The sequence below is a fragment of the Centruroides sculpturatus genome, unplaced genomic scaffold (genome assembly GCF_000671375.1).
Source record: "Centruroides sculpturatus isolate CEXI.00-Female unplaced genomic scaffold, Cexi_2.0 scaffold806, whole genome shotgun sequence".
NCBI classification, from domain to species: Eukaryota; Metazoa; Arthropoda; class Arachnida; order Scorpiones; family Buthidae; genus Centruroides; species Centruroides sculpturatus.
This window is the reverse complement of record NW_019384938.1, coordinates 30,886-58,019: the sequence shown is the minus strand read 5'-3', so window position 1 is coordinate 58,019 and position 27,134 is coordinate 30,886. Positions and strand designations below refer to the sequence as shown.

Genomic DNA, 27,134 nt, shown 5'->3' with positions numbered 1-27,134 from the left:
TTCGGGATGTTAATGGAAACGTGTATGAATTAGCGGTTAGAAGCCTACTTGCTGTATATAGATTCCACATACTTTCGTTATTAGTCTCGAGTCGCTGGCTTTGTAGTGCAAATATTTTTGCTCCTATCTTCGATAATAACATTTTGGAATATTTTAAAATATGATTAGAAAGTTTTCGAACGGAAAAAGTGGAAAAAATACTTCATAAATCTTTACAAAAGGTGAACGTTTCACCCCTTCTTATACTCGATAAATCGCGTTATTTTCGCTCGCTAATCAAAGATTAGTGTACTAAACCGCTTTAAATTAAATAAAAATTGCTTAAATTATAATAAAAATTTGAAAAATCTTAAATAATAAACAAATTACATCCATTTAAATTCGATAAAATTCACGATTTTTCTACCCAAACTAGTAGAAATAAATACAAGTCGACCCTCTATAACACTGTCGATTATTCCGTTTTATATGAATTCCATGTTGTACGAGTCACTTAGATTTTACAAATACGTGAGCCATTCACAGCGCGGCACACGTATTTGTAAAATCTAAGTGACTCGTACAACATGGAATCCATATAAAACGGAATTATCAACAGTGTTATAGGGGGATCGACTTGTACTGTACGAGTTTGAAAGCCAAATTAATACACTCATTTAAAAGTTAGATATTTATATTTTTGATTAATTTAATCGATAAATTTTTATATATTAATAACAGTAAATGTAACGAGGAAAACAAAGGTAAAAAAAGAAAAGTACAAATTCACACCCCAACAATCATTTCCTGTTATTTTCTATTCCCGATTTAATCTTGTAATTAAAACCTTTAAATTATTATTTACTATCCTCTGATATTTTGATTTTTCTCTTTTATATACAATTTAAAATATGATAGGAAGCGATATATACTTGCAATTAATTCCACTTTCCTTCAATAAAGTCTAGTTAAGAAAATTGCGACTGGCTGTAAACTAGATTCGAAAAAAGAACACGTGTTCAACGAATCCAGACAACATATTGGGTGTAGAAGTGAACCGCCTATCTACAACATTCATCTAAATTGGTGTTACCGTGTTGGAAGCGATGGCGGGGGGGTTGAAAGCGTTCGGGGGGGTTGAAAGTTGCACGCCGAGGTGGCTGATACGGTGCAAGATGGCGTACATCTTCACTTGCAGAGATCGGGGCGCGGCTTCTAGTCGAGGCGATAATTCGTCAGTCCCTTCACCTCCCTTGACAATTTAATTATTTTTGAAGCCGGAACTAGGCCTTAGGCCAATCTCCTAGTTCGCCACTCAATTGACACCGTGTCATGGACGGGTGTTTGTTAGCGGCTGACCCCTGGTACTCGCTGTTTTGGTCCTTAGACTCCTCTTCTTTATTTTTTTATTATTATTATTTTATTTTCTGTTTTTTTCCTCTCTCGTGTGTAAGACGTGGGATCTATTCCCGCTATATATACTGTGTAATTTTTTATCGCCAAATCTTGCGTTTTTTTTTAGACATTTCGCGTGGAGTAACTTAATTTTTTTCCATATAATTCGATATGGAATTTAATTAATCATAAAGCTTTTATAATAAGTAGATTAAAAAGTACAAAAATCTATGTTTTTTTATTCTATTTTTTTATTTTTTTTTTTAGAAATAAACCTTGGTTAAATAACGAAATTTACTTTTGGTGTTGCTTTCGCTCTCACTCTCTAATAAAATTTACGATAGTAAGACCTGAAAATATTTAAATTTCTTTATTTTCTTGCTATTTTTAGAAGTGAATCTTATCAAAATTTCTCTCTAGTTACGTATGAGGTGTGAACATTTGTTAAACACTGACCCCCTCCCCTCTCTTCGTTTTCTATCGTAAAGTTTATGATGAAAGAAAGACACAAAACACGCAAAATTTGAGGGTTTTTTTAACCTTTAAAAACACAAATCTTGTTATTTTGAAGCTATTTTTACCTCGAAAATCGCTTCAAGTTTTCTCGTTACTTACAACACTTATTAGAATTAGTCGTTGACCTGTTCGTGTAACTTTTTACATAATAAACACCTAAATTAAGCATATTCCAGGGATATTTTTGCATATTTTAGTGTATAATTTAATTAATTAATCATAAAAGTTTCTTATAAAATACAAAAAAAAACATTAAAAAATTTAACCATTTAAAGCGCAAAATCTCGTGTAAAAATGTTGGCTCATTAACAATGAAAGTAATGAATGTTTACTATTTTAAAATTGTAATTAAAGAGACAATAGCTTCTTAATTAGTAATAAAGTTTTTAATTACGAAATATTTAATTACTACAAGGAACTAAAATCTTATCTGATTGGTCGATTTTCAAAAATTTACAAATTTCTTGTAACGTCTGTCGAAGTAAAATACGTTCTTAAAAATGACCTTTGACCTCTTAATTATTAAAATATGTAAAGTATAGATGAATATAAGGCGAATAATTTAATAAAATCTTGTACGTTAAGTAACTTTATAATTGAAAAAAAATATTTAAAAAAAAGGGGGGAGAGGAACATATTTTATAAAATTATAAAATCATACGACTCTATTACATTGTAGTTATTTTGTTAATACATTTTTTTTGAAGGCTGTCAAATTTTACGATAACCTCCCGACAACTCCAATCTCGTAGCGAGTTATTAATGGTTCGTAGTACACGGGGCGTATCATACGTACATCAGACAAACTGACAAATCATAGTCCACGATATTTGAATCACGATGATGAACGGATAAATACTTTCGTTCGTTCATCTATCTTTCACCCTTTATATAATTAGAAGCGGATTGCGGATCGATGCCTTCGCCACTGTCCAAAATACCTATCCACCAATGAAAGTTAAGTTTACTATGGAAATTATTAAAATAACGCGTGGATTTTAAGTAATTCGCGGGCGAGACGGGTACCACGTAGGAAAATACTAGGGATTTTAATTACGGTTAAGGAAGAAGGCCGACAAGTCTTCCAGATGTGATCAAACACGCGACGTCTTCATCCGTCGGCCCGGGTTTCTTCAATTTTGCTCACCGTCGGTCGAAAGATTTAAGGGGGAAAAAAGAACTTCCGACGCCAATAACGAGAAGGGCACGATTTGCGCAAGGCCCAGGGCAAATTTCGGCACAATTGAGACGTCCGGACGTCTGGAGCGGGTCGGATTGTTTGAAGAATTGGAGAGAAAGTATCATCGATTTGGCCCTGGGTAGAGATTTTTATCGGCTTGGTCGTAACCGAGATCCAACCTATCCTAACCACAGCTGTCCTTAAGAGTATATTAATCAGTGTCCGACTGATCTTTTTCTCCTACTTTAAGAATATTTCCGTACAGGTCCCTCAGGCAAAACGTGTGGTAACGCCCTCCAAAGGTGGGTCGTAAAAATCTTGGGTGTACGGTTAAAGCCTAATGGATTTTTGTTAGAGGCGTTACACATTTGTTGTGTCTGACAGACTGGATCTGGTCGGCTTTCCTAACTTGTCGTGGCCCAAATTGGTCCCGTTGTATTTTGGCATTTGTCTTTTACCCCGTGCCGATTAATCGGGTCTAAATAAATCCTCTAACGTTTACCCACGACCCCTACGGGTTTCCAGTCGTAAGTGGAGGTGCCGGGCGGTATTTTATACGCGGCGTGGTCCCATTGGTAAAGGTTTTATGGAAGGAAACGGATTAGGGAACCCCTAGACCCACCGGGTGTGGTAGGAGGGAGCCAAGCTATTTTCGGCTCGTAACCCTCGGTCGAACGAGCAGGTTGTCGCTGCGCGTGCATTAGAAAGTCTAGTTTGGCCGTTGGACTGACGATGGCTATAATTTGATGCCCGCTGCTTTTTCGGGACTTCTATAATCACCGGGTTGTGTGGAGAGAGAGGAAAATTTATGTTCCTTTCTGTTTCGTGCAGGTTGTTCGGACGGCGAAAAGGAGAGTAGTGCCACGGGCAGCGGACAAGGCAAGAGGAGAAGAACCCGCACCAACTTCAACGGTTGGCAGTTGGAAGAGCTAGAAAAGGCCTTCGAAGCCAGCCATTACCCGGATGTCTTCATGAGAGAAGCGTTAGCCATGAGGCTCGATCTGGTGGAATCCAGGGTACAGGTACGCCGGCTTAACTATTAAATATTGAATGTATCAAACTTCCACCTTACAGGTGCGTGAATTTTGCCACGATAAACGATCGAGTCGTAAAGAGTCGGCGGGGGGTAGCCGCCGTCCAGGAGGGCTTCGCGTCACATTTAACGGCTGCACCCCTAAACCCGACGGGGGACCGCTCGTTGACTATCGGGTTTTCTTGACGTCCGTGACACCTAGAAATGCCCACCTTTTACCCAATCTCTGGGCGGGAGACGATTTTTCTTTAACGCCGTGTAATTACACGCGTACCACCGGCAAACAATCGCAAACCCATTCGAAACTATAAAGACGTTAAGAGGGAGAAAAAAAGCGCGTGCGAAATGTACGCCCTACAAATAAAAGAGGCCCTCTTCCTCAATAAAAAAAAAGAGAGAAAAATCCCTCCGTACCCTCCTCTCTATTGTGTCTTTTTATGGAATATTTCGGGATTATGTTACGATAAATAAGAGGAATATAATATGTAAAATATGAATAAATAAATAAATAAATAAAGGCATATAAATGCGAAATCTAAAATAAAAAGTATACAAAACGTTTATACGAAATATACAGACGTATAATAAAGAATATAAGGAAGACAACGTAGAAAATATGCACGAAACGTGTACGAATTTCTGAAAATAGTACGAAATGTAAAAAATTCTCGAGAGTTTTTTTTTTTTATTTGTAACTTATTTCGAAGGGAGTAAAAGGTCGAATGTTTACGAAGAGAACAAACCATTCTCGTGAGAATATGACGATTTTACTACTTTCGACACATAAGATTCCCAAAGGAGCAAAGTTTGAAAAGTGTGGTTACAATTCTATCCAGTTTTAAAGTGTTTACTGTCTTCGCTATTTTCGGGAATTGCAAAAATAAAATGTACATTTTTTTTTTTTTGGTGTTTTTTTTTTTCTCCTCCCTCGTCTTTTTTTTAATTAGAAAAACCGTAAAAATGAGAATAGGAAATGAGAGAAAAAAAAATTCAATTAAACATATTTTCAAACGGTTTTACTAAGTGAATAATTAGGGGGGAATGTGCATTACTAAACAAAACCAGTTCTATTCTTACGTCACGGAAGGTAATGGCGCCCCGGTCACGTGAGCAAAACGTCATAAGCCCAGTTGGTCCGGTCACCGAGAAGTGTGCGTGAAAGGGCACTTTACGCATGATTGATAACTTGTGACTGGATGGCAAACAACCCAGCTGTCGCCCGACCGTGTCACTATTTTCACCCCTGGTGGAAGATTTGAGAAGTTTTTTTTTTCTTTTGAATTTTGTTACTTCTGGTGTAATTCTTTATTTCTCGTATCTTAAATAAAACATTAAAAAATTAAACGAAGTGTTGAAAGGCTCCCGTTTAAAATAAGCTTAGTGTTTATAAGACAAGGCTATAAGACCGAAAGATAGGAAATTGCAGGCTTTTTAAGATAAGAAATATGTAAAAAAAATACTGGCATTTAAGATGAAAAATGAGTATAAGATAGGAAATACGAGGCATTTAAAGTAGGATAAGTACTAAATTCTGTTGGAAGTGTGTAGAATATAATACGAGGTGTACTAAAAGTCGCCATACAAGGGAAATCTTAACTTTATTTATAAAACTGGTTACACGTTAGCCATTTATTTCTAAACACATACAGATGCATCCGTCCACCCCCCACTCTCTCGAGCCCAACTCGTGTTAACGCAACAGATGTTACCCACGTAACTAAACTTTAGGCGATTCGTCTTTCGAATCTTTTCCCCGTAGCCTACACCGAATTCTTCGAGTGTTTTGGGAATAAAAGTCGAAAGGATTAAGAGTCTGGGGACCACAACCGACCCGGTGTTCCAACTTTATTACGTGTGAAGACTTTCGGAACACCGGATGAAGAATATAAGGTAAAAAAAATACACAGTCGACCCCCCTATAATACTGTTGATTATTCCGTTTTATATGAATTCCATGTTGTACGAGTCACTTAATTTTACAGATACGCGAGCCATTCACAGCCCGGCACACGTATTTGTAAAATCTAAGTGACTCGTACAACATGGAATTCATATAAAACGAAATAATTGACAGTGTTATAGGGGGGTCGTTATAGGACACAGTACTAAACAATTACGAAATTTACCGTATTTATTATAAGATAATTTACTATAATAAACACAATATATTTGTATTATTCAATTCGACTATTTTTTCGGGGGTTATTCAATAGAAAATAAAAGAACCAGTTTTAAGTGTAATAACATGTTAGGCTGTCATATGGGCAGGTAGATAATCTCCACCCTTTAGTATGGATAGCAGAACCGCCTACTTCTCCAAAAACAGTTTTGTTGGTAGATAAAAGACCAAAGTATGTACCTTATAGTGTCAGAGGCTGCATTTAAGCCTATTTGCTTTGACATGTGTAGTGTAGCGAAGGTAGGAGTGTAAGCAACCTTTTCCCTGTACGAGCGGTAAAGTAGAAGAGCAGGCACTGTTATTACCCTGTCAACTAGAAAGACATCTAATTCTCTCGGATTAACTGGCTGTCTTTATAGTTGAATATGTAAGTCTTGATTTAGATGCCGGACATCTTTGTTGGATAGTTTGACTCTGCTTTATATAAACTGCCAAATTAAACATCGTCTCCTCTATTCTTTACATAACAAATTAAACATTTACTTAAATAAAAAACGTCCTTTATAATAAGGAAAGTTACTAGAGATATATAACATATTTTTGTCTATTTTTTTAAATATTTTTCTTATATTTTATTAAATAAATGTTTAATTATTTTAATTAAATTCGTTTACTTATAAATATTTTAAAATTTAATGCGAAAATAGCGATATTTTTACCGTTAAGGTAACTTCTCTGCATTGCCTATCGACGATGCAAGAAATACCGAATTACAGTGTTGAGCCTTCTTTGAAAATTAAATAAAAAAAAAAATTATATTAAAAAGTCCTTAAATTAGACATAAAACACTTAGATAAGTAAAAAAAATAATAAGGTTATTACGATATAATGATAAATGCCAGTTAAATTCTATCTTGTTTCTACGAGCAGTCAACTGTGATGCGATAGAATCACTCTAATCAACCGAAAACACTCTAAGTATTCAATATAACAAAGGCCTATTATTATTATATTATTATTATATTTATAATAAAAGAAATTGTAAATTAAAATTTAAAAAAAAACATGTAATATACTTAATAGAAAGCGCGTTTAATCAACAAGAATAATAATAAAAAACACACACATAAGAAGACAACAAGGTAAGTGTTAGAAGGACAAAGAATAATTCTTTAAATGTATCATTTATTTTAATTATATTCAATTTTATAAATTCATAATTACGTTAGTTTTTACCTATATAATTTGCGTATTAAAATAGGATTTTATGCGCGTAATTTGGGGGTATTTTTTGCGTATTAAAATAGGATTTTATGCGCGTAATTTGGGGGTATTTTTGTGTATTAAAATAGGATTTTATGCGCGTAATTTGGGGGTATTTTTGCGTATTAAAATAGGATTTTATGCGCGTAATTTGGGGATATTTTTTGCGTATTAAAATAGGATTTTATGCGCGTAATTTGGGGGTATTTTTTGCGTATTAAAATAGGATTTTATGCGCGTAATTTGGGGGTATTTTTGTGTATTAAAATAGGATTTTATGCGCGTAATTTGGGGGTATTTTTGCGTATTAAAATAGGATTTTATGCGCGTAATTTGGGGGTATTTTTGTGTATTAAAATAGGATTTTATACGCGTAAACTGTTGACATTTTAATTTTAAAAAAAAAGACGTTAAATGTGACAATTTTAAGAATAAAAAACAGTAAACATTTTATCAATACGAACATTTCAACTCGTGGGACCATTTTTCAACTGGAACCGATTGAACTAAATGGATGAGTAAAGTTAGTAAGAAAAGAATAAGACAATCTCAAAGGAGTCACAGGATATTCAAAAAGGATAGATTTGTTATTTTACAAAAAAGAAGAAGAAAGGAAATATATATATATATATAAAATAACACACAACCCAATTCGGTATCAGTAGAAACACGTAATTCATTTTCGTAACTGCGAATGTGTCAAGATGAGCGAGAATTCTGGCAACAAATAGCTACTGATAAAGTAGCAAATATATACAGAAGTGTCAAGAGAAGATATTGGCGAACCGTCAAATGGCAGTTGAATCCCCTTCTGAACGAATCTCGACTTAACTTATCCTCCGTACGGGCTGTTAAGTTGTGACTCATTTGTAATTGTGTGTGTGTGTGTGCGTACTGTACTTGTGTGTTTGTCTGTTGTATATATATATATATATATATATGTGTGTGTGTGTGTTACGTCAACAGCTGCAATAATGCGATTTGATTGTTGTCGCAAATAGTTATGAGCTCATTTAACACTTCTGCTAATTCATTAATGAATCCAGTTATTATCCTATCGCTACAGATTACGTTTGACTTTGTTAATCACTTGATATTGCCTAACGGAATAAATTAGTTAAGAGCTTCCTCTTTATCAAATATATTCGTTCCCTTTTGATGTTTTAAATGTTTCCAATTATTCTAAAGGAAAATTAAATATAATTTTTCATTTTTTTAGCCTTGTTTTTTTCCTATAAAAGGGGGTAAAAATGTATACAAAGAACGGAATTTACAAACGGTTTAAGGAATTAATTAGCGAATGAAGAACGTTTAAAGTGTAGAAATTTATGTGTTAAAACGTTTATAAAAATGAAATTAATAAATAAAAACACGTTTGAAAGAACCGAAACTTAATTGTTAAGGAAAATTTTAAACATTAAATAAACTTTTATACTTTAAAAAGAAAGCAAACATCCCCCTGAAGCATTTTATAACTAGAAACGATCCATTTGAGGGTCACTTTTCGGTTGAGGGAGAAGAAAAAAATGCGCATAATATGGAAGTAAGTAGTGCATCTAAAAATTCAAAAAGAAAAAAAAATATATTCTAGCCTTAATGATAGTTTTTATCTATTAAAACGTCTTTTTTTTTTAGGTATTAAAAAAGTTAATTGTATAGGCGCTACCAATTAACCGTATGATATATGTAGAGGGGTAATAAGGAGGTTGCTGTAAAGTTAGTCGTAATCATTTAGATCTACCGAGTATAGAGTAAAAGAGAATGCTGGGAAATAAAAGGGTAGTCGAGTCTCATTAAGCTTAATGACAGAAATGGCGACGAGTTGTGTAGCCCAGACACCTCGATGGGACCCGACGAGTATCGGTTGGTCACTCCCCGACACTTACTGTGTCATTTCGACTCACATAACGAGCGGATCTCCGCCCATTCTACCACTCGTGCACCTTTCATTGGACAATGACTTACTTAATGACGTTAGCAAATATCTCCCCTACGGACCGACAATGCAAAACTTGTACGTAATATACGATATCGGGTGCCGCTTTATAATACACTACTTTATCAAACGGGTGATTGAAAAGAATAAACAAGGCGTTTAAAGTTTTAACTACACGATCGAGTATTGTCTTTTCAACTATTTTACACTCTACCTTTTATCTGTGTCTTATCCTACAGTACAGTACACTTAACAGAATAGATGAGAAAATAACCTTCGAGGAATGGGATTTAAAACGTTTCGGACAAAAAAAACACGAAAAAAATATATATATATGTAAATGTAATGAATATTTATTAAGATATTTGTTAAATATAACGAAATTCCTTTAGTTTGACGGTATTTATATCAAAATAAAGGAAGTGGGTGGACCCGAATTCGAATCTGTAGGAGAACAAATCGTATCAATCTCCGTCAGTCAGAGCAGAGTTCCGTGAGAAACTCCCTCCTTCGTATATTTCATATGCAGATGGAATGAAGCAAATGATAGCCTGCCCAGCTGACTATTGTCGTTCAAAACTCCTATAATTACCGATTACACCATTAAGCACTCACTGGACTGCGACCCACACGTCATCATGCAATCAAAGGCATGCTCTATGACCTCCAGTCGAAAAAGGGTTAATTTCCAACTTTAATAGACCTTCTAGGCTTCCGGAGATTAAAAAAAAAAAAATACGTCTCGACATTCATTAAAGCACCTGTAGACACCAGTAATACTATTACACGCATATCTTTCCAGAAAAAGAAGCGCGTAACTCGTTCCTATTTGTATCGTTAACTTATGGGTTTATTCTTGTCTTCTGCAAGTAAATTTCCTTTCTAAACTTTATATTTTCTTCTAGTTGACGTTAATTCTGTTAAAGATACATTAAATTCTATAAAATTAGCCCTTTATTTTAAAGGATTTTCTGCTTCGAACGGTAGGGAGAGTGGTAGCTTTTTTTTTTTTTTGGCTCTCGAATCTTCACAAAATTCTTAGTAGAATAAAATCTTTACTCGTGCTTTTTCTAGTGTTAAGTTCCTAGAAATTCGGTACAAAACGTCTTTATCTCCTTAGCATTTGATGCATTAAATTCTTGCTTCTCTTGTACAGTCTACAATAAGCTTTAAAAGAGAAACTAAGATTTTAGTGGGGGCGAGAAACATAATACAGAAGAGAAACAAGGAAATTAGTAAAAGAAACAAAGAGAAATCATCTTTATCTCTTTAAACAACTAAGAGAAACGTATAGTTAAAGAGTTTATCACAATAGATCTTCGATAGATTTTACTTAAAAAGTAAAAATTTGGTATAGACTTTTGTAAGTGTGAAGATCATCGCCTTTGGGAAGTAAAGGAATGAAGTAAAGTGTCATTTTTGAAAGAAAAGTCAAATTGCTTTTATTCCTTGCGGTCATCGATAGTTTTGTTGTTGTTTTATCGATGTCACGTAACGAAATATTAAGTGGCAATTACAGTTTGGAAGCTTTTAAAGTGAAAGCCGTGCCACAAGAGTATTTTACTATAGAAACAAAACGGATTAATTCCAATTTTATTTATTTATTTTTAAAGTAGTAGAGAGTAAGAAATTAGTTAAAACCCTTTTATTTTCTAGAGAAGAAAAGAGTAAGAAGTAGTAATTAGTCGGATTTACCGAAGAATCTTCTAATCGTAAATCTAATCGTAAGCCATCTTATGTAAAGTTGGGATTACTTTGTTAACATTAAAGTTAAGTTTCGTTACAATAGAATCCTTTTAGAATATATATATTCTTTCTAAAGTTATTTTCGCCTTATCTTAAATTGTTACTACAGTAGAACAATTAAACAAAAAATTTCGCATCTGCTTAATAGACAATGCTTAGTTAAAAAAGTAATTGAAAGCAACATCACAGGACTATTGTTTTATTGTAAATTAGATCGTTTAAGTAACAATGGACTAATTATTAGACTTTCAGCTGTTTTATATAATCAACATATCAGTTGGAGATGGCATAAGATTGTATGCACGCATTTTCTAAAGTCTCAAAGTTCAAGAACGGACAAATTTTATATATATTCAGTTTTATTTTTAGATCCTTTTATCCTTCATCCTTCAACATCATTCATTTACAAATCTTCAATTGTTTAGTATTAAAAAAAAAAGGGGGGAGGGGGCAATTTCGGTGTCGAATCGCTTAGTAAAAAAAAAGGATTTCATTAAGTTTAACCAATTTAATTACGTTTCTAAGTGTTAATTACTTTTAATTTGTATACTAAAATGTGTTTTTTTTATAAGTAATTTAAGGTGTTTAAACGTTGAAATAATAAAAAAATCTACCTTAACTACGTCGGAATTAGTTATAAAATCCGTTTTAAAAATATAAATTAACGTTTATTTTTTTGGGGGGGAAATGAAAACTAATTTACTTTATATATACGTAATTAAATTCGGGTAAACTTAATGAAAAATTCTAGGGATTTTTATCCATTTATTAAGTAAAACGATCAAAAATTAGTCGCTACGTGACGTTAAAGTGCGTGAGTGATGTTATAAAATAACATAATTGACAAAATGAGATTCGTTTTAAAAGCTTAGATTGCATTTGTGATTGTTGTAAATCCACTTAAGTGCTTTCAATGCTGTAAAAATTACATTAAGAGCACAAAAAGTTAGGCCGGAAACCTTTTAAAAAAGCATGTTTTGCTGTTGTTAAATTCTTATTACGCCTATAAATGTAAATAGAACGTGATTTAAATGATTTTTATTTCCCTTTTCGTGTTTTATTCCGTACAAAACTCTTAGCCCAAAGGCCTAAATTTAATATAACAAATAAAAAAAAAAAATACCCTCCCCCACAGCAAATAAGCACCTAAAACTGTAAACTCTGGTAAACTTTTCACCCATAAGCTTCGATTTTTGATGGTTATTCGTAAATGCTATACTCGATTCTGTTATATCTTCGGGAATTTTAATTAAAAATTTAAGCCTTATTTACTTTATAATTAATGGAAATTAGTGTAAACGAAGAGCTATTTAACCCGGTTAAAAAAAAAATTCTCCGATGAATTAATTAACGGTAAAGAATCTGCAAGAAGCTTCAAACAAGCGTAATGCGACTGGTGTAAAAATTTGGTTTCGAATAATTCCATTTGTTAATAAACAAAGGAAAGGCCACTCGATAATAAAGAAACGGGAATTTGACTTTAAAAAACCCTACTAATTTGGGTCCTATAATAAGAAAAGCGTGGGATAAAGGTAGAGAGACGAAGTGGGATTTAGAAATAAAGGAAAAGGCGCAATTCCCGAGGGATAATAAGGAAAAGGCAGAAAGAGAGAGAGAGAGACGTCATAATAAGGAAGAAGATGCCGGGAAGAGGCAGAGTATAAGAGACGGGCGACTATTTATTTAGACAAAGCAGTTTTACACGGTACGTGACTGGTTAGTTTAGTAGAAAAGCGAAAGGGCCCAGAGCCGAATTAACACTTTCCGACTCGTCTGGCCGGGCGTAAATCTTTTTGGCTAGGTTGGCCTGTCAACGCTCGGCTTGATCCGACATCGTAAATACGTCCCGAGTCGTTTCTTATCTTCTCTGCCGGGTTGCTGCAGCATCTTCAATCGATGCGCCAGCCAACCGAGCCAAACACACACACACACACTCTCTCTCTCTGGACCTTCTTTTATCGGTTTCCAGGACCTTCGGGATTTTTCGCTCCTGGTGTTAACCTCTGGCTCTACCGAAAAAAAAGATGGTCGCTCCTCGTTCGGGATTTCTTAATTTCCTTTCTTTATCTTATCGATCTGCCTACAAAATGAAATCTTTCTCTTCCTTTTCCTCTATTTTCACTTTACAACTCGTTTCCGCTTTCCCACTTTTAACTCTAATTTTTGTAGCTCCAAACCGCTTGGAATCCACGACAATTCCTTTCCTCCAATTCGGGATTTAAAAAAAAAATAATTAAAGTCTCGATTCTTTCTCCCAGTTCCTTAATTATAAGTAAAGAAAAAGTACGATTAAACTGAAAATAAAAGGCCTGTTCCAACTTTAATACGTCGAAAAGTTTTAATTTTATAAGTCTTCGGACCGTAAAAGTAGAATTATTAATTAGAAAAGTCGTAAATCTAATCGGAAATAAGGTATAATTAATAGTAAAGTATTAAATAATTTAAATTTGCATAGGAAAAAGTAAAATATTTAGTAGGTATTTAACGTAACTTCCCCGTATCCTGTTCTATACTATCCTATCCGTCGAATGTAGCGGAATAAAACTAACAAATACAAATAGAATAATCACTTAACTATTCAACAGATGACCATTAAATAGTCACCGGATCGTCTATTCATTCGGTAACTATACATTAATAGTCTTCTGTGTCTTCTATTCTACTAATCGGTTTCGGTATCTACGAGAGGATATAGAAGTCGAGCGAATAAAATCCTTCTAGTGTTTACACACTACAATTAATTACTAACTGCGACTAAATATAGAATAATCTACTAGTTTTCGACACGAAAGTTAAGTGATTATTCCTTTAAAAAACCCAAAAATTAAGGATAAAATAGCCCACTAGACATTACTTATCGGCAGTTAAAGGTATATTTCTTATCCCATTTAACCAGAAAGTATACTAGACGTGGGCAGATCTTACTTATCTGACGATTAAATATAGAATAACCCTGCAGATATTATTTATTCAGTAACTAAATAGATCTTATCCACTAAACTAAATATAGAAGAGACTTTTCTAAATTCTATTTATCCGGTAACTAAAGACAATAGACTTAAACCAGAAAGTAAAAGATAGAAAGGTTTTGGCTTAAACAACACAGAAATAGATAAAGTTAAAAGGGAAGAGTAAACATAAAGTGTAGAGAGAGAGAGAAATTCTTATATTATACAAAGCAGAAACAAGTTTTACAACATAGAAACTAAAAGACGGAATATGAAGAGCACATAAAAGAAAGCGAAATTAATCCGAGAGTGGAGAACGATGAATCACAATGGGCGAACTAAATACCTTCTATGACAGACCAGGGTTATGATGAAGTATTAAAAGATAAGGGAGCGATTACAGCAAGAAGGAAGGAGGAGTAATTAAAACATCGACACAGGACGTGCTAATTAGAGTGGGGATTAGTGCTTTAATATATTCCTGTATTGATCCACAGAATTTCGGTCTACGCTTTATATAATACAGAAACTAGAAGCAAGAATCGAGCGAGAAGAAAGAAAGGAAAAAAAAAAAGCATTATAAACGATAAACGGATTAATTAAAACCGGTAAAAATGAAAATGATAGATTAATGGAAGTAATAAAAATTAACAAGGAATACAGAAAATTATCCCACATTAATTTTTTTTAATTGAAACTTTACCGATTCTCAATTCTTACTTAATTAACGTTATTTCTATTTTCTAAATCCCCTTCAATGAATTGAATTCTTAAAAATATTTACTAAATCTTTCTCGAGCTCTTCAAACATTTAACATTCTTTTCTCCGACAACATCACCTTTTCTATATGTAAAAAAAAAAAAAAAGTTACACCACGATTTACTTCAAAAACACGCTTGTAAATTCTAAAAATAAGCTAGAAAATGTACATTTTTTTTTGCTCTTCGTTCGAATTAAAGCTACTTTAATAAAGGTAAATGTGTCTTTCGAGTGCTCGAACAGGTTCGACAGTAACAATTTGTAAATGAATTATCATTCGAGACTCGTTCTACTTGATACAAAATAACAGTTTTATTTACAAATTAATAGCTGCGTGAGTTTAGAAAAATATGCCAACGTATTATTCTATTTCCTCTCCTTAGAAATACAAGTAGACACCCCCCCTATAACACTGTTGATAATTCCGTTTTATACGAATTCCATGTTGTACGAGTCACTTAGATTTTACAAATACGTGTGCCGGGCTGTGAACGGTTTACGTATTTGTAAAATCTAAGTGACTCGTACAACATGGAATTCATATAAAACGGAATAATCAACAGTGTTATAGGGTGGGTCGAATGTATTATAAGTAATGTATTCGGTTCCTTTTTTCTGCTTATAAACTACAAAACAAAAGGAATATAAAGGTTTATAGAGAAGGAATTGCGTATCCTACACACACAGAAGGCCATAGAAGGATCCCCTCTTGTAATTCTTAAAAATCTCAGTAAATAATAGGATAATTCTTAAATAATCTAACATGTGTTGATATTTAATTAATTTAACCTTGAATTAAGAAAGAATAAAAGTTTAATTCTATTGTTTTTTCTTTAAAGAGATTAACTAACTAACTTACCAGAAAGGAATCAATCAAGATAAGAATAGACATTTTTTGATGGTAGAAAAATTTTCATATATTTTACCCATAGGGTTTATTCGTCCTTGTAAAGATATCATCTATATAACATAGAACCTGTATTTTTCAAGCTTAAAAATACAGGTTATATCGCCCGTGGTTAGATTAAGAAGGTGTAAAACACTTCACTAACACTTAGACCCCTGTCTTAGACAGATTTAAAGGGGGAAGAGAAAAAAAAAATTAAAGTCTGGCTCTTAATTAATTCATAATTGTGTAGGTAGGTTCGGATTATCTGAACTTTAGAAGACGACCCTCATACAAAAGAGATCATGTGATCATGATTTATGATTGAATATATGATTAATGGACTTATTGATCTTATTAAAATTGATCGTCGAAACCGAACGGAAGCTATAGATATCACTTACTGTTGTAAGTCTATATATTTTCTATACGTTTAACTATTCTAAATCTAATAATATCATTGTTTTATCGTTCAATTTTATTGGGTATAGTTTGATAAAATATCCTTTATCTATCATTTAAAAGACTTGATGTATCTATTCGAATTTCCTTATAGTTAAAAATGTAGATCCATTTTCTAGATTTTTTGTCGTTTTCTAAAGAGAAAAAAAGAAAAAAAATGATTTTTTTGATCATTTTTCCAGCCATTTTCTTATATTTTACTCAATTTCCTTTAGTTTTACAATCAAAAAGTTCAATTTCGATTACAGTTTTCTGGTTCAAATTCTAGAGAAAAGTTACTAGAATTTCTCTTTTTCTTTAGAGAAAATATAGAAAAAGATGCAGACAAATCTCAGTATCTTTATTGCAAATTTCTTGTGTTTTCTCATGCCGTATTCTAAATAATGATTACAGATTCCTTAATGATTAACTCTGAATTTGCCCACTAACAGGTCCCCGTATTGAAGATTATAGAGATAGAGACATAATGGCTGTAATCAATGAATTAATCGAGCGATCAGTCTTTATTCTATGAATTTCAAATCATTCATAGAGGGTTCGGATAAGAAATATTAGTCCCCATCTAAAGACTACATAATAAGGACTCATAAGCATTGTCATCGATCTTCTATAGAAAGACGTTGTTGAGCTTTTGTTCCTAACCGATTTATTGACCTTATATAAAGTCTGTCGATCACGTCTAACGATTAAAATTAGAAGGCCTCATATGAAATTCTATCGTAGAAATTATAGTTAATAGGTAAAATATATCTCTTTTTTTCTTGCTTTTGCTTTGGTAAATGGCGAGGAGGAGGAAGCTATTTAAACTCATCAATCAGTTAAATATATATTTTGAGGTAAAGTTTTCCCGTTCTACTTTAAGTGTATTATAGAAAAAAAAAACACATTCCATTTGTCATACTTTCTTATTACTTCGATCTAAGTCGATATTATCTAAATATAGCCGGATTTTTAGGCATATTTTACTATTTCGTATAGTAGGCCCTACTGTATTACTTCTGTATCGATAAAAGCCGGAATTTAGTTAATAGAAGGCCCGTTTAGACACGTGATAAGCTGTTAGATATCGATGACTACCGTCATAATGACTCGTATACCTACACACCAGCCCGAATGCTCGTATAAGAAAGCTAACAGAGGAGTGATCTTTAGAAAATTTACCACTTATTATACGATATAGATAAAAGACGTAGACCTAGTTTATTAAAGTTCTCGTCGAAATGGAATAATTTCGATGAACTATAAAGATAACCCCATTTGTTTATAAAAGAACAATAAAATTCAATAAACCTTTAAGGTTAATTTAATTATTTAACGTTCTAATTTTTCACTATAAATCGAGAAAAATAATTTTATATTTTAGACGATAGCTTTTGTATATAATATATATAATACAGGGAAACATTTTATAGCATCGTCTATGACGTAAAATATAATTTAAAGAAGTTGTATGGTACTACGTAAAGTAACTTTACGTAAGATACAATTGGAAAACGAATGATTTCCGATTTGTTCCAATAACGGATATTCATCCGAAACATATCAAAGACATAAATGATGGGCCAAGCAACGGATCCCAATCGATACCTTCCCATGCAAGAGAGTATCGGGTGCATTCGTCCAATAATTAGTACCGTGGTATGGGAAACGACGCCTGTCTTAACGAGTCTGTCGATACGGTACTATCTTCACACAATGGAATATTCGATGGGGGGGCCCTTTTTCTTATAGTCAATAAGTACCGTCGTCTCCAGGCCGTGATTCCGTCTCTACTTTTTACCGAATAGAAGGCCCTACGCGCGAGTGTATCTAGACCCTTTAGTTGTTTAAGGGTTACTGTCTTTATAAAATATTCAAATTTCACAAAGATTTTTCGGTTCGTATAAAGGTATGCAACGTAAAGAATTTCCAATTAATTTATTTAAATAAACAATTATCAAAATATCGTTAAATTTTTATCAGAAAAACGAGGAAAATGTTGAGTTTTCCCCCTCCCCCCAAAGAAAATTGCTCATCTGTCGGTAAGCCGATTGTATCTAAGTTTTCGTTTCCTGCAAGATTTCGATGTAAAGAAAGAAAATCCAATAATTAAATTTAATTACCAAACTATTGAAGTATAGGAGGAGAAGAAGAAGAAGAAGAAGAAAAAAAAAAGAAAAAAAAAGCACTTTTGTTTCTGCTAAAGGTCGAACAATTTCTATTGTTTCACTTCATGGGAGGGAGATTGTCCGTTGTCACGCCAAATCTCTTAACTGTAGTAAAGAGGAGGTTCCGATGCAGGAAACAGTACAAAAGTTAACGAGGAATCAAGGTGTTTATTAGAGTAACGACGATTTCCAGCAGATGCCAACAGAAATCATCGGGTTTGGTGGTCTTCAAAGCGGCACACTCCACACCTTAACTAAAGTAATTAAAAAGACGAAAAATAAAACCAGAAGGGAATTAAATAATCAAGTTATTTTATAGAAAAATAACATATATATTTTTAGAAATAGCTTATAAACTATCGAATTCAATCTCAATGCGCATCATCCATAAAAGATTACATCGGTAAAACACTCAATGTTTCAACTACTGTATAACACTATCCCGATGCTTTCAGAGATGTCGACTTTTGACAAATCCATTCGCCCATGGGTGCTGTCCCTGTCTTGTTTCTTGAAATGTTTCGTGCCATTGTCTTCGACTTTAACCCCGATAAACTAAAAAAGTATATATATATATATAAACACCACACGTTTTTAACAAGTTTATCTATAAAATATAACCCACTATCTTGTTTAAGGAGGAGGATTTTAAATTCATTCGCACGCCCATCCCTTAGAAAAAGTGTTGAGGGGGAGGGAGAAAAAGAAATTGTCGTCGGTGTAGAGTAGTGTTAATAGTTTTCGTCACACCGTTTGTTTAAGATGATTTTCAAATGATTCAACCCAGATTGTTCTTTACTAAGGACAATGACATTCTGAGATTTAGAACAAGGTCGTGAGATTTTCGTTACGACTGTCATTACTTTACGTAGATAATGCGGGGGTTGACTGGTATTTACAAATTACATCTTAAGACTGTATCCTATCAACTGTCCAAACAAAGAAGTGGTAGTAAATATCTTTCTAATAAGCTATGGTAGCTTACATGTTTTTTTTTTTTTCTTTTTTAAAGTATCTTCTCGCCAAATGGGGAAAGTGTTTCGGACCTACTAGACTTTCTTCTTGGAATTATTTTGGTCTCACGACCCGTGGATGACCTACCATTTGGATAATGTAAAGGTAGTGCGCTATATTGAGAGAAAGACTGCACTTTTCCGAACACTTGATGCTTCTGTTCAAGGTCGGTATTACTCTCGAGAGATCTACAATTACTGTTTCCGGTAAGCCATTCAATAGCTCCTTCTTATTGCTTAAAGTTAAGGAGCGAGACTTTCATTGGAGGAATAGATTTTTCCTCTTCTCGATTACCTAATTAATCTAGGATAATTATAAGATTTTTCTTTGTTTAAAACTTAATTACATAAAACTTAACTTCTTTGCCGTCTCTTTGTTAAATTCCAATAATTTAAGTTAAGAAATTTCGACTTCCTTAGGCCCTAAACATAAAGGAGAGTCGAGTCGACGAAGATGGGCTTCTTCTCTATGACTTTTAAGCTAAAATATCTTATAAAATATTAAATATTTTAAATGTATAAAGGGTAAAAGATACTTATAGTATATATTTTATTCGTTTTTAAGCCAATTAATTCGAGAAATCGATGAGTTTTCGCAAGATGTCGTAGAGTTTACGAAGCAAACATTCGACGTCGACGTAGCCTATAGCCTAGTAATTATAACCTATATAAGCCACTTTCGTTACGAAACGTGTCCACGATGACGTAATTAAACGACAGGAAAATGCTATTAACCTCTCTTAACTCCGATTGGTAGTTTCTCTACAATCCGGTGACATTTGTCGGATACATACTTGTCTACTTTTCGATCCTCGTCATTCCGACATCGGCATACCGCTTCATTTATAAAATTTAATACATAAAAATATTACTTCTGCTAGCGAATTTATATAAAATTAATGTTTTTCTTTAATATTTATATACAAAGGAAACAATTTAGAAATTATCGTTTCGAATATAAAGTAATTTCTAGCGATAAAGATGAGGCCGTTCCCGATCATTTCTAGGTTTTAAATTGGTAAATTATTAATTAGAATTCTGATTCTTTGTATTGTTTTTGTTACAAATGTCTAATTTAAACCCTTATAATCAATAATCAAGGAGTTAAATTGATAAACTAATAAAACGTGGGTTGGAAATGGGAAAGTTTCTATGGAAAACATTGCTTAAGATGGAGTTTCTACTTAACTCGAAGTGATTTGTGTATAGTTTATTGTCATTTTAAAGACTTTATTTACACATTTGATGGAATCGAGAGATAGAAAGCCAAGCTAGAATTTTACCTAATTGAGATATGATCAGATAGGGACATTATAAAGATTATAATCGATAAAATAATGACGGATTTCTTCCTGGAAGGGTTCCTTAGGATTTTGATTGGCTCTCGACATTCGCATACACACGATCTGTCTTTAAAAGCAATCGTTTATGAATCAGATTAAGGGGAAAAAAACCCAAGTTCCCACTGAGACAAATGATGTATGGCCCTAGCAGAGTGTTCGTGTTGCTTGCAAAAATAGGCTGTACGCCTTGTCCGTCATTAGCGGTATCTCGATTGAATTTTTAAACGAGGCCACTTAACCCGGTGTGCAATTATAAAAATTACGTGCATTTTTTTTTATTTAATAACGCTTTAATGACTCAAATTGGATCTAAATCAGTTAATGCCCTACCGCAGAGATCCCATTCTCCTCTTTTATTCGCTACCGGGTTCGAATGCTTCTTTCCATCTCCATCTTCTCTGTTAGGATTCGTCATTTAAAACCACCAATCCGACTCCCGGATGAAAGTTTTCCCTCTAAAATTCGGCTCGTTTGGATAAAAGATGGATGAAGTTTTCGCTTTTCTCTAATCTAAAGCAGCTAGACCGGCATTTTCAACCGGTGGTACGCGTATCCCCTAGGGGTACTCTAGAAAGAGTGCTACGTTAGACCATTCGAATGTGTGTTTAAACTTTAAACATAAGAGACGGGATGCTACTGTGAATGCAATAGCAACTGTTATTTAGATTACAGTACAGTACATTAATCGATAGAGCGTTTGAACTTTAACCTCTTACGAAAGCGGCCATCTTTTCTGTCTCGTGTACTGTTGAAACAAAGAGATCCACGCGCTGACCGTTGATAAAAGTCAGAAGGTTAATTTGATCTCCGACCTCTCCTGGTCGAGGTTCGAAGGTCAAGAGTCAAATTAACATTCGTTCTTTCTCACGGTAACGAAAAAGAATTCGACGATTCGAACTCCCATCGAATAGTGTCGAGTGTACCGCTGATATTGGGCTACTTATTTCCTGTTTGGACGGAAGGAGGGATGGGCTAATACGTGCACTTCACGGTCCATTTGCCGCCCAGCGACTTAAAGACGTCCTCCCCTATTTCTAATGACCTTTCTTTTTAGCACGCGATTTTTAAACATCTGTTTTAACAGTCTACGCACCGTTACACTAAATAATGTCACGCATTAGACGACTTATTACACGCGGCGTTCCGCATCGAAGACATTAGGTTTATGGCTAAACCCTAGTACTGTACCCATGAGAGATTGGACGAGAAGGAAATACTCGACCAATAGCGTTTACTTCTCACGACCAGTTGTTTACTTTCTAACCCACCCACTTCCGATAATAGAAGTAGTCTATATGGCTCGTTAGATGATCTATCCCCCTTGTCTACCAATGTCTAGCCTCGTAGTTCGGGTCTTTTAAAAATTCCTTTTATATAAAAGAAAAATGCTTTAATTTCGTATTTAACTCCAGAATTTTCAATAAAATCCACGAAAATTTTAAAAAATTTGACGGTTTCCTGAAGCACCGCAACACCCTAAACAACGGGTGTGGCCGGGTCGAGAGGTAGTAAAGCGGGTTCCTATCCCGAAAAAAGGATCTGACGAAAGAATATTCTTTGATTTTCGGGTTTAAATTTGAAAATTTATACGAATTTCGCCGGTAATTTTATTAATAACTTTTAAAAGCAAGGTCTCGATTAATCTGGGGTCGTCCGCAGTGTGTAATTTGCCAAAAAAAAAGGGTATTATTTGGAAAAGTTTTGGCGTATTTTTTATTTAGAAAGGCGTTCAATTAATTTAAAGAAAGTCCAGTTGTTTATTAAGTAAAATGAATTAATTTTTAGAAAGGAAAAAAGTTGTTTATTATAGAAAAATCTCATCTGGCGTTAGACATTGGGAGAAAGATAAAATAAAAGAAAGGAGAAAGAGACAAAGGCATTCCGCATTACTACTCTTAAGAAAAATTAAAGACAAGAGCGATTTGGAAAAAGAAACGAGTTGATTAAAGTCCAGGGAAACTAAACCATCTGGATAGGACCAAACCAAGCAGGCAAGACAGTCGCAACTCCTCCTCCAAAACATCCCCAGAGATCCCTGCAAGTCTTTGGCCATTAGCGAGATGTGGGGAAGTAGATGCGATTTATGAGACACAGCATTCATTACGTCATATTCAGTGCGCTTCCAATTCTTATGCAAATGCAGTGGGATGATCCGAAACATTCTGCGGACGAAACGGGGGAGGTTGGTAATAGGCACTTAGTCCTAGACGTCATCTGTAGAACAGCGAGTCGAATTCACACGGGTTGAGACCGGGACGTGCACGTATGGCCCCTCCTCCGGAGCGATGCACTATCACGAATGCGAGGGGAAAACGAGGGGGAGGAGGTCGAGTTTTGATGTCTTCATCGAAGATTGCGCCTGTAGAAGTTGCAGACGGGGGATCGAATGTGGCTTCGATCGAATGAAGACGTATCCCGACCCAGCAGTGATTCCTATTTATGGCATGTATATTCCTTCGGTCGGTCGTAGGAGGGTAAGAGCAGATTGATGCGACTCTGGTCTTCCCTTGCGGTTCCCCGGGCAATCATGATGTACCGTATCCACCCCCTCTCTATCTCGTTCCCTGCTTTAAACGGGTGAAGCCGTAACGGCGGTCTACAAATAGAGATCTCTCTCTCTCTCCCCAGTCGGGCTACAGACCGCCGACTTTGCTCGCATGTGATATATGGATAGCTTCTTCCTGCAACTTCATTACGTATACATGCTTTCTACTTCTCTTTAACTTTACTAGCCACTTATACCAATGAATTCCACTTAAATGTTCTTTCCGGTTATAACCGGACCGGCTTAACTTATGAAAACTTTCGGGGATTATCTTCTGTTCGACAAATAAAATAAATTTCTTTCTTCCAGGCCGCTTTAAATATTTATCCGCAATAACTTTTAAATACCTCAGTTAATTAGCATCTATTTCTACCTCAACAATGAATATTATAACGTCTAAATATCAGGAAGTATTTCCTATAATAATAATAACAATGATAAATCTTTATATACACAAAAGCAGTCATTTGTGCTGCTCTGCTTGTCGTCATTTTGCCTAATGATCCTTACATCCAACTATTGCAAAGACTTTATGAAATGGTTATGAAAGGAAATAGCTCCATTATTTCATAAACAATGGCTATTTCCTTTTTTTATTTATCTTTATGTTGTCGATCCCCGGCTTTTCCAATTAGGCCTAGAATTATTTTACCTAAAAAATCGCTGCCTATCGGTTCCGTAAGACCTACAACGTTTATGAACCTCCGGTCGGATACGGGACTCGAATCTCCGACCTTTGACCCGTCAGCTGGGGGCCTTCCACAATCGTGGCTTTAACTATAAATTACCTAAGCATTTAAAATGATTATTAAATGACTTTAAAGTACGGCCACACGATATATAGAGTCGCAAACGAACGTATAATTATAAAAAAAGAAGCCATAGAAGATTAAATTGTAAGAAAGGTTTGCATAAATGTATGGAATAAAAATGGAAGAGCGGACATTAAAGAAAGAAATTTAAAAATGAAGAATGGAAGAAGGGATGCGAACCGCTAACGTTTGCGACGATATATGAACGTGCAGAAGTGGCAAAGTCGTAATTCAAGAGCATCCCACATCGGATCGCACTGGGGGAACATAAAAATTTAAACTTCATTATCACAATCTGTCTATACCATCGGACGCATGGGACGATCGTAAAACCTGGCGATAAAACGAGATTATAAATGGCTTATTATGGGCAGAGAGTGGCAAGCTTGGAGAAATCTTGTATCGCCCTTATACTTCTTAACGTTAGCCAATGGGAGTCGCCGAGCGGCAATCCAGTGGTCCGCCGGCTGCGGTCAGAGATTTATGACTAAGGACTTAGGGTTGACACAGATGCAAATTTACCGCTTCCGATATCACACGTCGTTGCATTGATATTTATTGCCAGTTTTCTTTATTTTTCTTTTTCGCTCGGTGTCGATGTTGGAACGGTCTCACGGACCGATCGCGCTCGATAATCTCCGAATGCTACAAGAAAGGGAGGGGGTTTCTTCTACAACGTGCAAGAAGGATTAAGACATAGTGTTTTTGATCTTCTTTTTCTTCTGCAATCTGTTTTCGTTTCTTATTGGCCATAAAAACGACTGCTATTGAAGCTCCGGAGCATTTACATGCCGTTTGCAATAGTCTAGTATTATTGCTGTGCAGTTAACGTGGTGGTTTATTAGGCTCGTAGGAGGATGTAGTTGATTGAAACGATGCGTCTCTTGTGTCTTTCTTCTGCAAGTTATTTGCAACATACAATAAGCAGTTTATAAAATAACATTACAGCTATGGGATTTGGAAATTTTCTTCTCGTTCTTTTTTTTTTTTTCTTTTTCTTTGTTGACTTACGGGGATGGTGTAGGTCGGTGGACGAATAAGCACTACCACATCCTCTGTCGCATCTTTCGGGCTAACTTAACTACGGCTTTTAACTTTACATAACTCACATTATAGGACCTAGACAATTGGGATCGGCTTCATTCGCCCACTATAATCATAGGTTTATTGACAAGTTGAAGACTCCGTTACTCGTGTATTTTTGACAGATATGAAGACCTTTCGGGCATATCAAATACTTGGTACTGTTCTAAACTACCTCCGCATCTAGTCTAGTTTATAAAATACAACATATTTCTCATTTTTAAGTATTTTTTTAATATATAAAGTCAAAAAAAAATCCAAATTTAAGTATGGACAACCTCTTCTTTTAAACCAATTTACTTTTTAAAAAAAAGTGCTCGAAAGTATATAAAAACAAATCTCTAAACTATAGAAAAATATACTTTTTTTTACTTGTTTAAATCTTATATTTTAATATAAAGAAGCTTCGATCATTTAAAATAATTATTTAACTATATTAAAAAGTCGCATAATTAGAGTTTTAATTCATGGCGGATACGTGAGACGAATTAATAAGTAAATAAAATAATTATATATATATATATATATGTCTGGCCTATAGGCACGAGTAATTATTTATTTTTAGGATCAACGTTCTTGCAATAGAATAATAATGTTTATGCAAGCCTTCAAGGCTATAAAAACAAATTGGAAGTATGAAAGAACTCTCTACAAAATGATTTATTTAAAGAATTTTTTAAATATTTATTGATTAAAAATTATTCTTTTTAAATATATATAGGCCTATATATACTTATATATATAAATAAAATTAATTTTTAATGTGTAATTAAAATTCTCTAGTACGAAGGCCTTCGATGTATTAAGGTCAACAAGTCACTTTCATTAAAGTTTCAACAACTTTTTTAGGTTATAAAAATGATTTTATTAAATTTAGAAGTAGTTTAAGTTGTTTTTTTTTATAGATTTAATGACATATTCTTTATTAATATTCCCATTTTAAAAGATACTTTTAAGTTTCTGGTTGAAAAGTCTGTCGAAACGTATAAGATTTTATTGATTTTATATTTAAAAAATTAATATATAGGCCTTATATATATTAAAGAAAGAGCGTAATTTAAAATGAAATATAAATAATATATGAAAATAGTTAGAAATATCGAAAAGATTGGTGGAAAATAACTTTAAATTGGATCATTTGTGCGGACGGCGTAAGGTAGAGAGAGATATTCATTTGGAAGATAATTTAGAGTAAAAAAAACCATTAAAGAAGTAGAAATTTAAGAACGGAAGCCATCAAAACAATAATTCTCGGTAGCTAAAAAATCTAAATCTGTATTTCTTTTGGCCTTTAAGAAAGATTTCGTCGCGTCCACCCTACCAATCATCTCTGAAAAGAATGGTTTAAAAAAGCTCAGTGGTGCTTCCTGCGACAAATTACAGGGAATGACGAGAAGCACACCCTGGTGCCATATGGCCGACGTTCAGAGTGTACGAAACCCCCAAATTATCCATTCAGAACTGAAAGTTGAGAGATCTTTCCACCCCTCTTCTCTTCGACCTAATGATGGGTTCTTGTCTTAACCTAGACTATATGTGATGCTGTTGACAGGTCGTCAGTGAATGATTTGTGGTCTTTTAATTCCACTGACAGTCTCGCTTAGCGACTGAGCCTCTTAAGACCGTACGCGATAACACTAAAAACCTCGGTTTCCACTGTCTTTTTTAAAAAAACAAAAAATTATATTTTTATGTTCAACAAATCCGAATTTTTGTTCTTTAAAAATAAACTAATATTGACAAATTAGCTTGTTTTCTAGTTTCCTCATCACGCTAGCAAACTGAACCTTGACCAAACGTCTCTCATTTTCCTGGTATTTTCGAGTGTTAATGACATAGTCGGGCCGCTTTCTCATTCCTACAGAATTATACGGTTCTTAAGAGGCAATTTGACGTCGAGCGACTCACTAATTATAATGATAAAATTAATATTTACTAAAAGATTATTAACTGTATGATTTAGTAGCC

At 34.2% G+C, this 27,134-nt stretch overlaps 1 protein-coding gene across 1 annotated transcript in view; it reads left to right on the top strand.

The window, feature by feature from the left end:
* The window catches only part of LOC111632088 (homeobox protein unc-4 homolog), a 73,364-nt gene that overhangs the window by 34,340 nt on the left and 11,890 nt on the right, over window positions 1-27,134 (top strand). Inside the window, exon 2 of the mRNA XM_023376449.1 lies at window positions 3,902-4,092. Coding sequence (XP_023232217.1) covers window positions 3,902-4,092 — 191 coding nt within the window. The remainder of the gene's footprint in view (window positions 1-3,901; window positions 4,093-27,134) is intronic.